This window comes from Amblyomma mixtum, chromosome 7, assembly GCF_055824585.1.
Source record: "Amblyomma mixtum isolate Tamu chromosome 7, ASM5582458v1, whole genome shotgun sequence".
NCBI classification, from domain to species: Eukaryota; Metazoa; Arthropoda; class Arachnida; order Ixodida; family Ixodidae; genus Amblyomma; species Amblyomma mixtum.
In genome coordinates, this window is record NC_143018.1 from 56,629,721 (window position 1) to 56,644,545 (window position 14,825).

Below are 14,825 nucleotides of genomic sequence, written 5' to 3' on the forward strand. Positions count from 1 at the left end.
CTACGTTGTGGGCTAGCTTCTATTTTGTTCTCGGAAAATGTGGCACAAGTGAAATCATCATCATCATCATCATCATCATCAGCCTGACTACACCCACTGCAGGGCAAAGGCCTCTCCCATGTCTCTCCAATTAACCCTGTCCTTTGCTAGTTGCCGCCACTGTATCCCCGCAAACTTCTTAATCTCATCCGCCCACCTAACTTTCTGCCGTCCCCTGCTACGTTTGCTTTCTCTTGGAATCCACTCCGTTACCCTTAAGGACCAGCGGTTATCTTGCCTTCGCATTACATGCCCTGCCCAAGCCCACTTCTTCCTCTTGATTTCAACTAGGATGTCATTAACCCGCGTTTGTTCCCTCACCCACTCCGCCCTCTTCCGATCTCTTAACGTTACACCTATCATTTTCCTTTCCATAGCTCGTTGCGTTGTTATTAACTTAAGCTGAACCTTCTTTATTAGCCTCCACGTTTCTGCCCCATAGGTGAGTACCGGTAGGATACAGCTGTTATATACTTTTCTCTTCATGGATATTGGTAAGCTACCATTCATGACCTGAGAGAACCTGCCATACGCGCTCCACCCCATTCTTATTCTTCTAGTTATTTCCCTCTCATGATCCGGATCTGCGGTCACTACCTGCCCTAAGTAGACATATTCTCTTACTACTTCTAGCACCTCGCTACCAATTGCGAACTGCTGTTCCCTTGCAAGGCTATTGAACATTACTTTGGTTTTCTGAATGTTAATTCTTAGCCCCACCGTTCTACTCTGCCTGTCTAGCTGATTGATCATGCTTTGCAGTTCTTGTCCTGAGTGGCTTAGCAAGGCAATGTCATCAGCGAATCGCAAATTACTCAGGTATTCCCCATTAACTCTTATCCCCAACTCTTCCCATTCCAGTCCCCGGAATACCTCCTGTAAGCAGGCAGTGAAGAGCATTGGCGAGATCGTGTCTCCCTGCCTGACACCTTTCCATATTGGAATTTTATTGCTGACTTTATGGAGAACTATAGTAGCTGTGCAATCGTTATAAATATCTTCCAATATTTTCACATAGCACTCTTCCACACCCTGATTCCGCAATGCCTGCATGACAGCTTTTAGTCTCACCATTGGGGCTCTTCCACGTCCACTTCCTGCAAACGAGCAAACAGGAAGTGGACGTGGAAGAGCCCCAATGGTGAGACTAAAAATGAAATAGACTTCATACTGTGTGCACACCCTGGCATCGTAGAGGATGTGGATGTCCGCGGTAAGGTCCGTTGCAGCGACCACAGAATGGTAAGGTCTCGTATTAGCTTAGATTTGAATAGGGAACGGAGGAAACTGGTGAATCGAAAGGCTATTAACGAGTTAGCATTAAGAGGGAAGGTAGAGGAATTCAGAATGTCGCTGCAAAACAGATTTTCCGCTTTAACTGAAGAAGACGACCGTAGTGTTGAAACAATGAATGATAATCTTACAGCTATCGTTACAGAGTGCGCCGCAGATGTAGGTGGTACGATGGTTCGACAGGATACCAACAAGCTATCTCAGGAGACTAAAGATCTGATTAAGAAACGTCAAAGCATGAGGACGTCTAACTCCACAGACAGGATAGAACTAGCAGAGCTATCTAAGTTAATAAATAAGCGCAAGGTAGCCGACATAAGAAAGTTTAACATGGAGAAAATCGAGCATGCTCTAAGGAATGGAGGTAGCCTAAAATCACTGAGGAGAAAACTGGGCATAGGTAAAAACCAGATGTATGCGCTAAAAGACAAACAGGGCAATGTCATCAGCAATATGGATAAGATAGTTGAATAAGCCGAAGAGTTCTGCACAAATCTATACAGTAGGGAATGTAATCATCAAGTTACTGAGGGAGGCAGTCGAGCACAGCAATGGGACATCCCGACAGTAACGAAGGAGGAAGTAAAGAAAGCCTTAGGAGCAATGCAAAGAGGGAAAGCAGCTGGTGGAGATCAGGTAACAGCAGATTTGCTGAAGGACGGAGGAGAGATTGTGCTACAAAAACTAGCCACCCTGTATACGCAATGCCTTGTGACCTCGAGAGTACCAGAAGCTTGGTAGAACGCTAACATTATCTTAATTCATAAGAAAGGAGACGTCAAGGACATGAAGAATTACAGACCGATCAGCTTATTGTTCGTTGCATACAAGGTATTTACTAAGGTAATCGCTAATAGAATCAGGACAACCTTGGACTTTAGTCAACCAAATGATCAGGCAGGCTTTCGTAAAGGATACTCGACAATAGACCACATTCACACTATCAATCAGGTGATAGAGAAATGCGCAGAATATAACCAACCCCTATATATAGCCTTCATTGATTACGAGAAAGCATTCGACTCAGTGGAAGTGAAATCAACCAACTAGCAAACAGTTTGAGGGGGTAACGCCCTTCTAAGGCCGCCGCTCATTTCCAGCTGCAACCATTGTGCAGGGCGCTGCCCCCGCGGAAGTGGCTGTCCATTGTGAACGACCGCACCACCGCTACCTTCAGGGCGCCCCCCCCCCCCCCCCCCCCGCCCCCCGCCCATTCCCCCTTACGCATACGCTAACGTCTGAAAGGCGCCCGATGGCCCACAGCGACCTTGCAAGGTCGCCGCTCATTTCCGGCTGCAATTCTTTGCAAGACCTCTGCACCCGCAGAGGCTTTCCATTAAAGGGCCACGGACCACCCCAGCTCAGCAGACACTCTCTACCTCTCTTTCAGCGAGCCTCCTCTCCTTCCACTCCCTCCTCGAAATTTTTCTCTCCCGCTCCTCGTCGAGTAGGCTCGGCAAGGCAAAATCACCCCTTCTTTCTCCGGTGTAAGCCGGAGGCGTGGTGTCTGTGGAGTGCGTCACAGGGCGACGTCATGGCCCCGCCTTCAATAGAATTCTTTTCTTGGTTTTTGCATTTTCTCCGCACACTGAACGATCGAGAGGCGCGATCGGCTCGACCACCTAGACTTGTTAGCGAGCGCATCCTTTCATACATCTGTTTGTCATTCCCAGTTAACGAGCCACCTTTTCATTTTCTTTTAGGCCTCCCCACCGTTTCACGAGCGGAGGGGCGGAAGTCGGTTGTGTTCGAAACACACGGCGAAGCGCGGACCCGGCAACCGCCCGTTTGCTTTTCTCCATGCGTGTTTGTGTTCTGTGTGTTTGTGTCTTTTCTCCGCTCCAAAGCATATGTCATTCATTGGAGTCAAGGCGTACGCAAGATGCACGAAAGATAAGCGGTATGTGTGCGGAGCGGTAAAGTGGGCGAGCGAGGGAAAGGCTCTGCTGCACTACTAATTAAAACCTTGTTTTGGAGGGCTCGCATAGAAGAAAAGAAACTGAGAAGGGAGCGCGCACGCAGAGCGTCTCGAGACGGGATCACAGCGGGGGGGGGGGGGGGGGGGGGGGGCGAGCCAACTCCCTCAGTTTTACTGTTTTTTTACTTTTTATGGCTAGGGTTCAAGGCTGTCGCCGCACGCTCCCTCCGCAGTTTTTTTTTTTTTTTGTTCCTTCATGCGGGTTTGTAGGCATGAGCCAGAACAGAAGGCGCTGCGGAAAGCGTTGTGCAGACGACGCGACGCCAAGGCTACGCCCAACCTTCTCCCGTCAGTCAGAACGATGCACCAATGGAGTGCCTTTAGCGAAAGTAGCCCCCCCTGACGTCAGCGGGGTGCAGAGTAGTGGGCCGGGCCCGTTTTTGAAGGAAGGAAAGAACGAACGGGCTTTGATTTGAATTTTCGCAGCTTTTCGGGGCGCGCATGGCTCTAGTATTTTGCAGAGGTTATCTTCGATGCCTCATCTATGCAGTGGGCTTGTTTTTCAAAAATGTCCGGACCCTGGTCAGTGGCCCTTTAAGAACGAAAGCCCCTCCAAGCACAGTGCAGTAGGGAGTTGGTTTTTCGACGCACTGCTATCTTCACGGGGCCCCCTCCCGCCGTAGGATATTCTCGGACAGACACCCAAGGTCGCAAAGCTGCCTGGCCGAGCCGAGAAAGAGCTGCCAGGAAAAGAAGATCAGAGCGTTTTTTTGGCGATGCGTAGAACCACATCCGTTGCTCACTCTTATCCGCCTGCTCATCGATCACTCTTGTCCGAGCGTCCCACCGTTCGTGCCGTACCGGCTCCTCTCTCATCTATTGTTTGCATATGACACGCACTGATGACAGGGGGTATGCATCTGTGCCAAAAACTTGACTTGCAGTGCGAGTGGAGAGGGGGGCGGCGGTGTGCTTGGGACAGGTGGAAGGAGAGCCCCGACGGGAGAGGATGTGCATGCTCTTACCGAAGAGAGAGTGGTGGTGTGTTTGTTTTTTATTTTGTTTTCTTAGTGAGACCCTGGCTTTGAGGCTGATCCCAATCCATGGGGTAGGTCTCTGTTTGATTAGAGAATTGATGCTTGGGGCGTGCCACTGAAATGACCGCCCCTATTTCTTTGTTTGTTACGGTTATAAAAACCGAACCGAACGAATGGCGTCCAGCCTGAGCTGGGGCTCCATGCTTATCATGTAACATTCTGCTACTTAGGCTCTAACCTGCTAGGTCGAAGAGTAAAGTAGCGCAAAGTTTGTTTTACTTGTAAATTCATTTCTGCTGTTTCCAGTTTTACTCTGTACATGTGTTTATTGTAAATATATGCTCCTCAATCTGTTATCATCTACAAGAATGCCTCCTGGTCTTCCTCCACGCCGAATTAACTAGAGGAAGGATTTGGGAACCTTCCTTGAAGTAACGAACAAAGAAGATGAGAATCTTTACTGCCCTCAAATAAATATTCTGTAGAAACCTGGCAACGCCTGCTCTATCTTGGGCGCTAACTTCCTAAAGCCTCCCGCCGAGAGTACGAGGCACAACGATTATTTACACGAACCTGCAAACATCAGCTGCAGAGACGTTCTGCCAAAGTACAAAGTTTTTTTTCAACGCAGCAGCATATTATAAGGAAAAAAAAATTGTGATGTCGATTTTCATTGCCATTGATGTCATTACCTGCAATAAACTGTTATCACTAAATCAGATAATTCCCATTGGCTGGAACGAAGTGATGCCACCACACCGGAAGTTACGACTATACGTTTCCTTGTATCTTCATTGCATTTGTATCGCCACCTCTAGACCTATTCTAGGAAACTTAGAAGCATCAGCTTGATGTCCTGACGCTATTTCTGATTGTGTGAAGACATGCATGTAGCTATAGAAGCAAGCAGATGCAACCTTTAAAGAATGATGCAAAACTCGATGCCAGTTCATGAGAAAGTTCTCTTGCTATCGCTTTTCGAACACATAATGTAATCAGGTGCTCTCGTAAATTTTTTTCTTCCCGTGCGCGCTCACAAGGTACGCTCTGGCTCGGCATTAAATATTTAGCGACTTTACGCTGGCCGACGCTGTTACACCCAGACATATGCTTCTTGCTCTAACATCGCCCACAGGCGCTGCGCGATTATTCCAACTTCTCTTAATTTCCACTTTTTATGCGAACTCCTTTTGTTAACCATAGAACGCGTACATGGCCTCCTACAAGCGCCACAGATGAGATTTTTGACTCCATAGGGTTTACGACTGACGTCAAAAACACAAACAAACACAAAATCACTCCTCTTCTGCCCTAAACATTTTGGTTCTTTTTCTTCTGTCTGCTTAGCGCAGTATATAGGCCACGGCAATGCTGCATGCAATTTACACCTCTCTCATGCGCTGAAAGGAATGAGCACTGAACGAACACATCGACCCAATACCAGCCACAGCACAACGACAAGGCAGAACCGTACACAAAAACACATCTCTGGCCTGAATGTTTTTGTTTTGGTCATAACAGCGTCATCCACTTACAGATCCTCGGTACCGTGTTAGTGAGCTTCGCTTTCACCGCACCAGTAAGATCTCTACTCATTCATGAATGTTTTATCTTTATCTCTCTCGCCATCTTTGCAGCTTGCTGTTCTTCGAAGACTTCTGCTTACTCATTAAGGTCAAGCATAATTTGTTTTTCTTCTTTGACCTCTAATGGCCCTGCAGCCTCGTTGAACAGCAAGGACCCGTCTAATTAGGTAGATCGGCTATCACAGGCGAGACAGGCGAGAGAAACAGAAACACGGAATCTATTTCGAGTTCACAGTGTTTTACGCTTATGAGGGTGTGAGGGTGTTGAAACAAAGAAAAACCGATATGGAGTTCGGGTAGCAAAGGAAGAAAAACTACCGGTAAGTTAGTCGTGGCAGCAGGTCCATAGCGAGATAAGAGAGAGCGCGCACACAGACGAGCTTAATGTTTATAGTCGGATACAATTAAAAAATCAATGCTGCACATGTCCATCAAAGAAGCCCACCAGGTAATTAGAGGTGCCGACCAACTGTCATGATGTCATGGTTAGCTGCCTTGCACCATCCAGTCGCAAGCGATGTCATCTTACAACGGGCAAGGGGACTGACCAAAACATTATTTTTTTTTAGTAGGCGCCATTTCCTAGAGGACCTCCTTTAAGAGGCATTTGTCTCTGCCTTCCCGAAATGTATGTGACAATAGCAATGCATATGAATTGCGTTCCTTTAAGGAACATTCTGCACCTGGAGGTTAAAACCCGCTTTACATCACACCGCATCATAAAGAACACTCCACTAACGAACTCCGTTAGCCATCTCCATTTCGAGCTATAATGTTGTGCCTTGCTGGCTCAGTTTTCTTATGAAGTTAAGTAATGCCTTAGCTCACGAAAAGCTTGCACTTTTCCCAAGGAAAAAGGAACATATTTGGCTAATATAACTGAATATCAGGGGAATTAGCGAAGCTACCTACGAAGCTGCGTAGACGCCACAAAATGCTTAGTTGGATCGGCGGAGAAATTCACAGCGAGTGCTTCACGTCCCCCTCCGTCTTGAGAATACATGCAGGATATTGAGCGAAGAAGAGGTAAACCTGTCTGCCAGTAAAGACCAGTGAGGAGGGAAGGCACCAATCTGGGGCACGAATTTCAGCAACGAAAATGTTAGAATTTGTTTCCTTGCATAGTTGAGAAACGTTAGCATTTCCCTCGATTCCTGAATCTATGCAAATCAGAGTCAGCCTTATGTAGACCCACGCATGGTTGGTGTGCGCCTCGGTAGCTGTCATTTACTTGGGCTTCGTTTAGTTAGTGGGCCAAAGAAAACCAACTAAGAATGCAGAGAAGGAGCGATCGATGTATCAAGGTGGTGAACAAGCAAACTGCCGCTGACTGCTGAGAGAGAGCGTTCTTAGCCCCCTTCAGTGCCCTGCACCCCGTCTTTGAACAAGAAAGATCGATTAAGGTATGGTCCTCTGAACACGGTACTGCACTAATGCGACTTCCGCTCCGATAGGGAACAGCGGAATAGACTAGGGCAACGCACATTCCGTGGCGGTGGACGAAAGTACAAGCGTGCTCATGATTCTCGTCGGCACCAGTTCCCATGCCATGAAGCTATTCATGATACTGCATCTTTTTTGTATTTGTCGATATGCTCTACTTAGGATTCTATAGGCGCTTTTTATTTTCCATGCTCTTAAGTATAGTCGCTGGAATGTTACACTGTCACATAATTCGTAATGCGTACTCTAAGAATGCCCGACTCAAGTCCACTGCACCTTTTTTGTATTTCTCTATTTTCTCTACTTAGGATTTTATAGGCGCTTTTTATATTCCATGCTCCTAAGTATAGTCGCTTGAATGTGTCACTGTCACATAATTCATAATGCGTACTCTAAGAATACCGGCCTCAAGTTCTATGTCGAAAGACTGAGAGAAAATTACGACGCAATGACTGCACAATGGTATCTAGCGCTGCCTACAAATGTGACGAGGTTGGCTACAGCGAAGGACACGACTTGGCCATTGAGTGAATGAAAACATAAAGGTACAATCGTTCGAGGTCAGAAAATACATTGAAAAACTGTATTGCCCTGAGACAGCAATCTATGGCAGACTGAGATTTTGCATTAAAATTTCAAGGCATTAATTTATGACTGGCACTGTGCTGCCAACCAAAACGGAAAATTTTTAAGGTCCTGATATTTACAGGCTGAGCGATTTCGCCAAGTTATTTTCTTTTCAGTTTTATTACCTCTTATGCGTGTGAAAATAACAGTGGATATATACAAAAAAAATTTGAGCCGCAGGTCAGCACCTAGTTTGTGACGTACACGCCTACTCACCATTGATTCTTCATCGATGGAATCCAAGCTCATGACAGTCACATGAAAAAGCACCACTGTAGGACGACCTGCGGCAGAAAATGAAAAATTAAAGCAAATTTTAACATCTGCCGCAGTGCAGCGTGTGGTCCTTTCAGCGTACGTTTCCCAAAGGCGAAATCAATGAACATTCGATTTGGAATGTGCAACATATTTTTTTTCAGTTTTCTGGAATGTTAATATAAGTTTCAGCCCGATAGCTATCCTTCTCTCCTGTCCTCTTTCAAGCGTTCGGTAGACAAGGGTAGGGCAACGAGGGCGTGTTGTAACCTACATACTAAGGACGCCAACGGACACCAAATCCATGGAAAACAGAGTGAAATGCTGTTTTTTGTTCCTTGTCTTCGTCAATGTCGAATTAGTAGTGCAATTGTATCGAAGAAAGATAATTGATCAGAAAGGAGAAAAATAACTACATGCCGCAGTTGAATTCGAACCCACGACCTCCGTTTCTGGCCTGCGGTGCTCTATCAACAAAGCGGCAGCTGTACAATCGTCCCCTTGAGGCAGTATTCGTATTGAGAGTAGCCTAACCTTGAAAGTGTTCACCTGGTCGATCCTCCTCCGCAGCGGCAGGCATAGAACTTCTTGTATTATCGCTAGGGCCATGTGGAACGTGATGGAACTATAATGACGGAAACTTTGCGAGAACCGCCTTACGCTACCTATGGCATCAAGACTGCGAGAATCGAACCCTCGTTAAGGTCCTGCCAAGCCTCGAATATTCAACAGCATAACGAAGCCCCCAGTTTTCTTTTGAAGTCCGGCCCACATTTAGAGCCATCACACAACACTTCGAAAAAAAAAATGCACTGGTAAAACTTTCCTTGCTGTCTACACATAGGCCTACACATTTCGGTCTGTAAAATTTACCAACCTACGCTACATCGGCCTACACACTGCTACCTACAAAGTTGGGCAGCATTGGCCTACGCATTACGTTCTACAAAGTAGGCCCCGCGCCACGACGTATTTGGTTGACATCCGAGGTCCATATAAGAACGCCGCACATGTCTCTCCTGTACCCCTATGTCCTTGCTCGTGTGGATGCGGATGAGTAATTGGCTGCTTGAATACATTCTTTTATATTCCAAAACACAAAAGAAAGTTCGTTCAGAAGGAACGCTATCAGGTTCTGCAAGACGTTTTAGAAAGCGCGTCATAGGCACTTTAGATATATTGAAACATGAGAAATAGTAGTATCACTATTACTGCAGCGCTTCATTTATATCCTCTGCATGGCTTTAGCATGCAATCTTAGGCAATGGCGTTTTAACGCGTACCTTCCTTTTTTGGCGGAGATGACTTATCGTACTGGCCGGGGTCGTCAGGTAGGATGTCCCGCAGTGTCAGGTTACACCAGCAGCTCCTGTGAAATTGAAGGGGGCAAAGTCAAAGTAAAGGCACGTGTAAAAACTCGAACAAGCATAAAACTTCTTTCAGATGCCACCATTGCTCAAATTAACATAAATATGAAGTAAGCAGAAAGGCTTCACATTAAAATACACTTAGGAATTAACATAAATATGAAGTGAGTAGAAAGGCTTCACAATAAAATACACTTCAGAATTTCGGAAAATATTCAAACATACGTAAACTAATTTTTTATTCACACTCTTGGCTAGAGGCACGTGGTAGGTTTGAGCCAAAAAGTAATTTTGGCGTAAAAACAGTAATGCGATATAATGGCCTAGTTTGTACTGCATTTTCAAAATAAAGGGCTAGGCACATAATACTGAACGACACAAGAAATTCGAGATACAGCCAAGAGCAGCTGAGCAGATCATGATGAACAGGAAAGAAAGCTTCATTTCCTTTTCATCGGGCTCTTTTCAGCGATCGTGTGTGCCTCGTATTTTCTGTATTACTGCTTCACCTGTGCTCAGAGCTGTGTTTAGGTATATAGTATGAAAACTGTTATTGATATCTGCTCAAGGTAACCAACATACAAATCAGAACTCCGATATATAGAAGCAAGTATCGTCGCATTGGCGCCCAAAAACCAGCAAAATTTTACTTATACCCAGACTAGCAGAGCAAATGCATCTCTTTATTAAGCTGTCTTGAAAAATTTCTTGCGAGTAGAGTACCCAATGTGACATTATATGCCTAATAATTCATGCCCGTGTCTCTCTGTTTGATGCTTCGAAGTTCTCGTTCGAAGCTTTATTTTTGCCCGGCGATAACAATATCACCTGGTTATTTAGTGCATTTGAGCAGAGCCTTTATTTCTCGAACCAGCAAGCAACCGGTAAATGAAATCCTAACGAAATAAAAAATTCGTTCTTCGACAAAATGCGAGTAGCCGAGAGATAGAAAAAAAGTAGAAAAAGTTGCCTCGTTTAAACAAGTCAGAATGGGCAACACACTTCCTGACGCACACGGAGCTCTTGCGTCAACACCACGCAAGCACACACATTCTTTTATTCTTTTAAATAGAGCTGATTTCGTGGTCACAAAGTTTTTTTCTGCTTGTTATTTGGTTGGCCTCTATAATCACTAAAGGCCCGTTCACACTTGCGAGTCGCAGAGGTCGCGCGACTGTTTTGGTCGAAAAGCGACAGTCGCAAACGGTCGCCCTGGTCGAAAAGCGACAGTCGCGGGCCAGTCGCTCGCTGCTCGATTTTTCAGCCTCGCGACTGCTAGTCGCAAACCTCTGAACCAATCAGCGAGCGAGCCAAGCTTCCGGCAACGACACCGCTCGCGGGCGCGCCGGGCGACGACCTGCTCTGCTCCCAGCGGGCTGCCGTAGTCGTCGCTAAGCCTAGCCGGTTTCATATCGATGTCGCAACTGAGGGCGCTTCGGATCCTGGCCAGCGCTAGTAATTAAGATGCTGCTTTCATCACCGCTTTATTGTGGACCTTGTATCATAATAATATCAAGACATGCTCGACTTCCGCGACGCCTTCAGCAGCGGGGCTAGCAGACAACAGTCGAGCCGCACGGAGCAGCAGCAGCAAAGCGGCTCTGGGAAGAAATTTGCTTTTGCCGCTGTTATCCCTTCTACCAGCAACTCGGTACTGGCCAGCGATCTTCAAAAATGATTCATTTTTTACATTCCTGTACCCAAGGGCTTGGTATGAACGCGAACAAGCAATATTTGCGCATTTTTGTGGCTCCGCGGCGGCCGGCCCTGCAGAGAAGCGCGCCTCTGTCATCATGACGCTTGTACGACCACGGTGCACATCAAAACCGTCACGACAACCTAATCTTCGCTCGAGTAGTTGTTGTGCATTGCGAATAGCAGTTTAGACGACCGAGCGCGATGTACAGGAGGCGCGGCCAAAACAGACGAAACTCTCGAAAGCACGCGAACAACGTCATTCCCGAGAGTTTTCGCTTCAAACGAGAATCTAACGAGAAAGCGATCCGCTGGTCGCGCTTGCAAGTGTGAACAACGGTGTTGTCGAGCTGCTACTTGGTCGCAAGCGACTGCTGGTCGCGTGCTCTTTGCGACTCGCAAGTGTGAATGGGCCTTAACACTCCGCGGTGGCTCACTGATTAATGCGTTCGGCTACTGAGACGGAGTACCCAGACTTAATCCACACCGCGATAGAGGGCATAGAGGCATATGCAAATGCGATAGATAGAGGGCATATGCAAAAGGGGCCCGAGTGCTGTGCGATGTCAGCAGACGATAAAAAACCACAGCTGGAAAAAAATTCCGGAGCCTTCCACTACCGCGGCCCTCTTAGCCAATGTACCGCTTCTGGATGTCAAACCCCAGGATTTATTTCCGTAATTTCAAAGGTATCTCCAGCCACTTGCCAGATTTGTATCTGCGGTCCCATTAAACAAAATAACAATTTAATAAAATTTATTATATTATTGCGTGGCTTTCCTTCTGTGTTAATCCACGACCACCACTTTGCTAAGTTGTTTTTTTTTATCAGAAAGGAGGAGATAATGCACTTTTGTTTGAAATAGCAACGGTGGCTTAGCGCGCAGGGGCTCCCGCTACGCAAAGCACAGTTTTCACTCATAGATTCCCGCACGTCCTTCCAGGTCAGGTGGTTATTGATTTATGGCCCCCTATTGTCGCGAGAGTCGGTCCACGTCATAGCTATGAGGACATCCTTTTATGGGCACATCGCCGCTTAGTTTAGCAATATATCCGATCACGGTTCAAAACACAGCTCAGGAGCTCTTCACACAGCTGCGGTCATTCGTACATAGGGCGCCGCCTACCTGAAAAGATGCTTAGGTCAGTACTTGACTCATTGGAATGTGGGTGGCCGACAAGTCCAAATCTTTAGACCCTTCCCCCCCCCCCCCCTGTTCTCCACCCAAAACAGTTTCTTTTAGCATGTCTTAAGCAAAGGCTGAAGCCACGACTGGCAACGTAGCTCCGGCCGAGTGAAATTCACCATTCATATCAATTCCTTGCATGGAGACTTGATCTTAGACATAGGGCGAAACTCTTCCTCGATACTAACGGAAGAACTCTGCCTTCATGAAGTGTTTGGACGTTCATGTCATCGATTTGTAACGGACAGCGCTATTTCCTTTTCCTTTCATCTTTTTTTTTCCTTTTTTCATGATAGACATGCTTCTCTTTTTTTTTTCGTTCGCGCCGAAGGGCAGCCCCAAAAGCACACCTCAAGTCAAATCTCGAGTCCAATAAATAGCTGCCGCAGTGCGTAGAGTGCACCTTTATTTTTACAAGGGGAGTCTAGCCAAAAACGAAGATTGAGAAATTACCACATTTAGGAAAAGTTCTGCACGTAAGTTCCTGAGCAAAACTGACGAAATGAAAACATAAAAGAAGCTTTTAAAAGATTGGCGTCTCTTTGTGTGTTGAGTGCTTGGTTTCAGCTTTGCACTGACGATACAGCCATAACTCACCGTATAGAGACTGCCAGTCCCAGGATGAGAACGCCCACTGCATTGCGCCACAATGTTGATGGGTCCAGGGTTGCTGTGCAGTCGCTGGTGAAATTCGCAGCGCCGACCGCACTATGTGGTTGCCTCAAGGATTTCCACAACCTCGAGCACCAGACGTTTCCATCTGCGCCAGAAACACAAACCGCAACATTTTGTTTCATCCAGGCCACCCGAGGGAATAGGAAGGAATTCCAGAATGGAGAATCATTCATATACAGAAAAAAAAAGGTGAAGACAAGTGGGTTGTCTTTTGGGAACCGTTCACTCAGGGACGAAACTTGTTTCCACGAAACACAAGTTCTGAGCGTAGTCTCGCTCCCGCTTTTTTTTAGTTTTGTAGACATATGAGCTGCGTTATCTTGCAGGTCACGTTTTATTTCTAGGCCCGGTTTGAGACGGCCGATGCGGTTTTGTGTACGTGATCAAATATGCGGGCAAGCGGGACTCTTAGGTTTGGCACTTGTTTGACTGTTTTACACATGGGCGCTTGCGTTTTCTCCGCGTTGTCTTGCGAAAAAATAATCATTTCAATGTTATCAATAAAATAAACATCGGTATAATAACAAAATCTGCCCTATATACTTGTGAACGATGACACCGGAGTATAGTGTGAAGCGATTTTTGCAACCCTACACGTAAAAACTGACGTACTGAATTCTCCAGCAATATGCGCCGTAGAGTGCTTGTTTTTGCCTTAAACTTAATGACCTCACTAAATGCTGTGGAAAGCCATTAGTGATAACTGCATAGTTTGCTGGCCTGTCAGATGACGAGTTCTCAAGAAACTGCGCACTGGCATCGCATCTGCAACATGTCTCTGCTGTGTTTGTTTTGTGTTGCGACAGTGGGTTTCGTGCTTTGTATCCTGCGGGTTCTTTTCTGAAACGTAAGGGTAGAACCCAACTTCAAACTGTTAGTATTCCTGCAGAGCACAGTAAGCATGCATTAACACAACGAGCGAAATGGAAAGAAACACGTAGCAGACACGCAAGAGATATTGCACATAGTGGAGAAGAAAGGAGCGTTCTCAAGCTTCAGCAATGTGACACTAGAAGAGCCGTCTGTGCCTTCACCTGTTAAATATTTCACATGCGGGCTTTTATTTACATGCACTTTTGATATCACATATGTGTGCGCCCACTACGTGCGCGGATAGACGCCCGCATTTTATCCAGATTTTTACCCCTCTACAGATATTCTGAGCTCACGCATATATAAATATCGCGAGCTCCCAACATCATATTTGAACTTTACTGTTGACGTGCTCTCATCCAAAGTAGATTTACACCGTCTTTGCTGGTTTCGCTGTACGATCTGAGTTACAGTCGCCGTGACGAATATCAGGACAAGTAAACTTCGATTTTCTCGGCCAGACTGAAACTGAACCGATTGCATTGCGTCTTATATGTGTACTTTTCTCTGCGTGAAATTGTGAAAGCGCTTTTTTCCCCCTGCGTAAGGTAGCATTTCATATTTGTTCAGACGCAACACAGTCCATTCTCATTTATTTCTTTTACAAAAACGTTTAACCCTTGTGGCTGGTAATGAACGCTTCACAGATATTAAAAAACCATTCCCCAATTTTGCAGAAATGCTTTAGTTGCTTGGACACCTGTAAACACCGGGGTATAAAGACTCCTCTGTTCAACACTACTTCGAATTACAATTTTAAATTTTAATATGTCACTTTATTGACACTTGAAAATGATATATCTTCAATAGGTTGTTCAGGTTGAATGGAA

The 14,825-nt window shown here is 46.0% G+C and overlaps 1 protein-coding gene across 1 annotated transcript in view; it reads right to left on the reverse strand.

Annotated features, from left to right (window-relative positions):
* The window catches only part of LOC149336137 (glycine receptor subunit alpha-2-like), a 90,894-nt gene that overhangs the window by 15,709 nt on the left and 60,360 nt on the right, over window positions 1-14,825 (reverse strand). The window contains exons 2-4 of the mRNA XM_089554666.1: window positions 13,045-13,207; window positions 9,482-9,567; window positions 8,160-8,227 (exon numbers count right to left, since the gene is read on the reverse strand). Coding sequence (XP_089410792.1) covers window positions 8,160-8,192 — 33 coding nt within the window. The 5' untranslated portion in view covers window positions 8,193-8,227; window positions 9,482-9,567; window positions 13,045-13,207. The remainder of the gene's footprint in view (window positions 1-8,159; window positions 8,228-9,481; window positions 9,568-13,044; window positions 13,208-14,825) is intronic.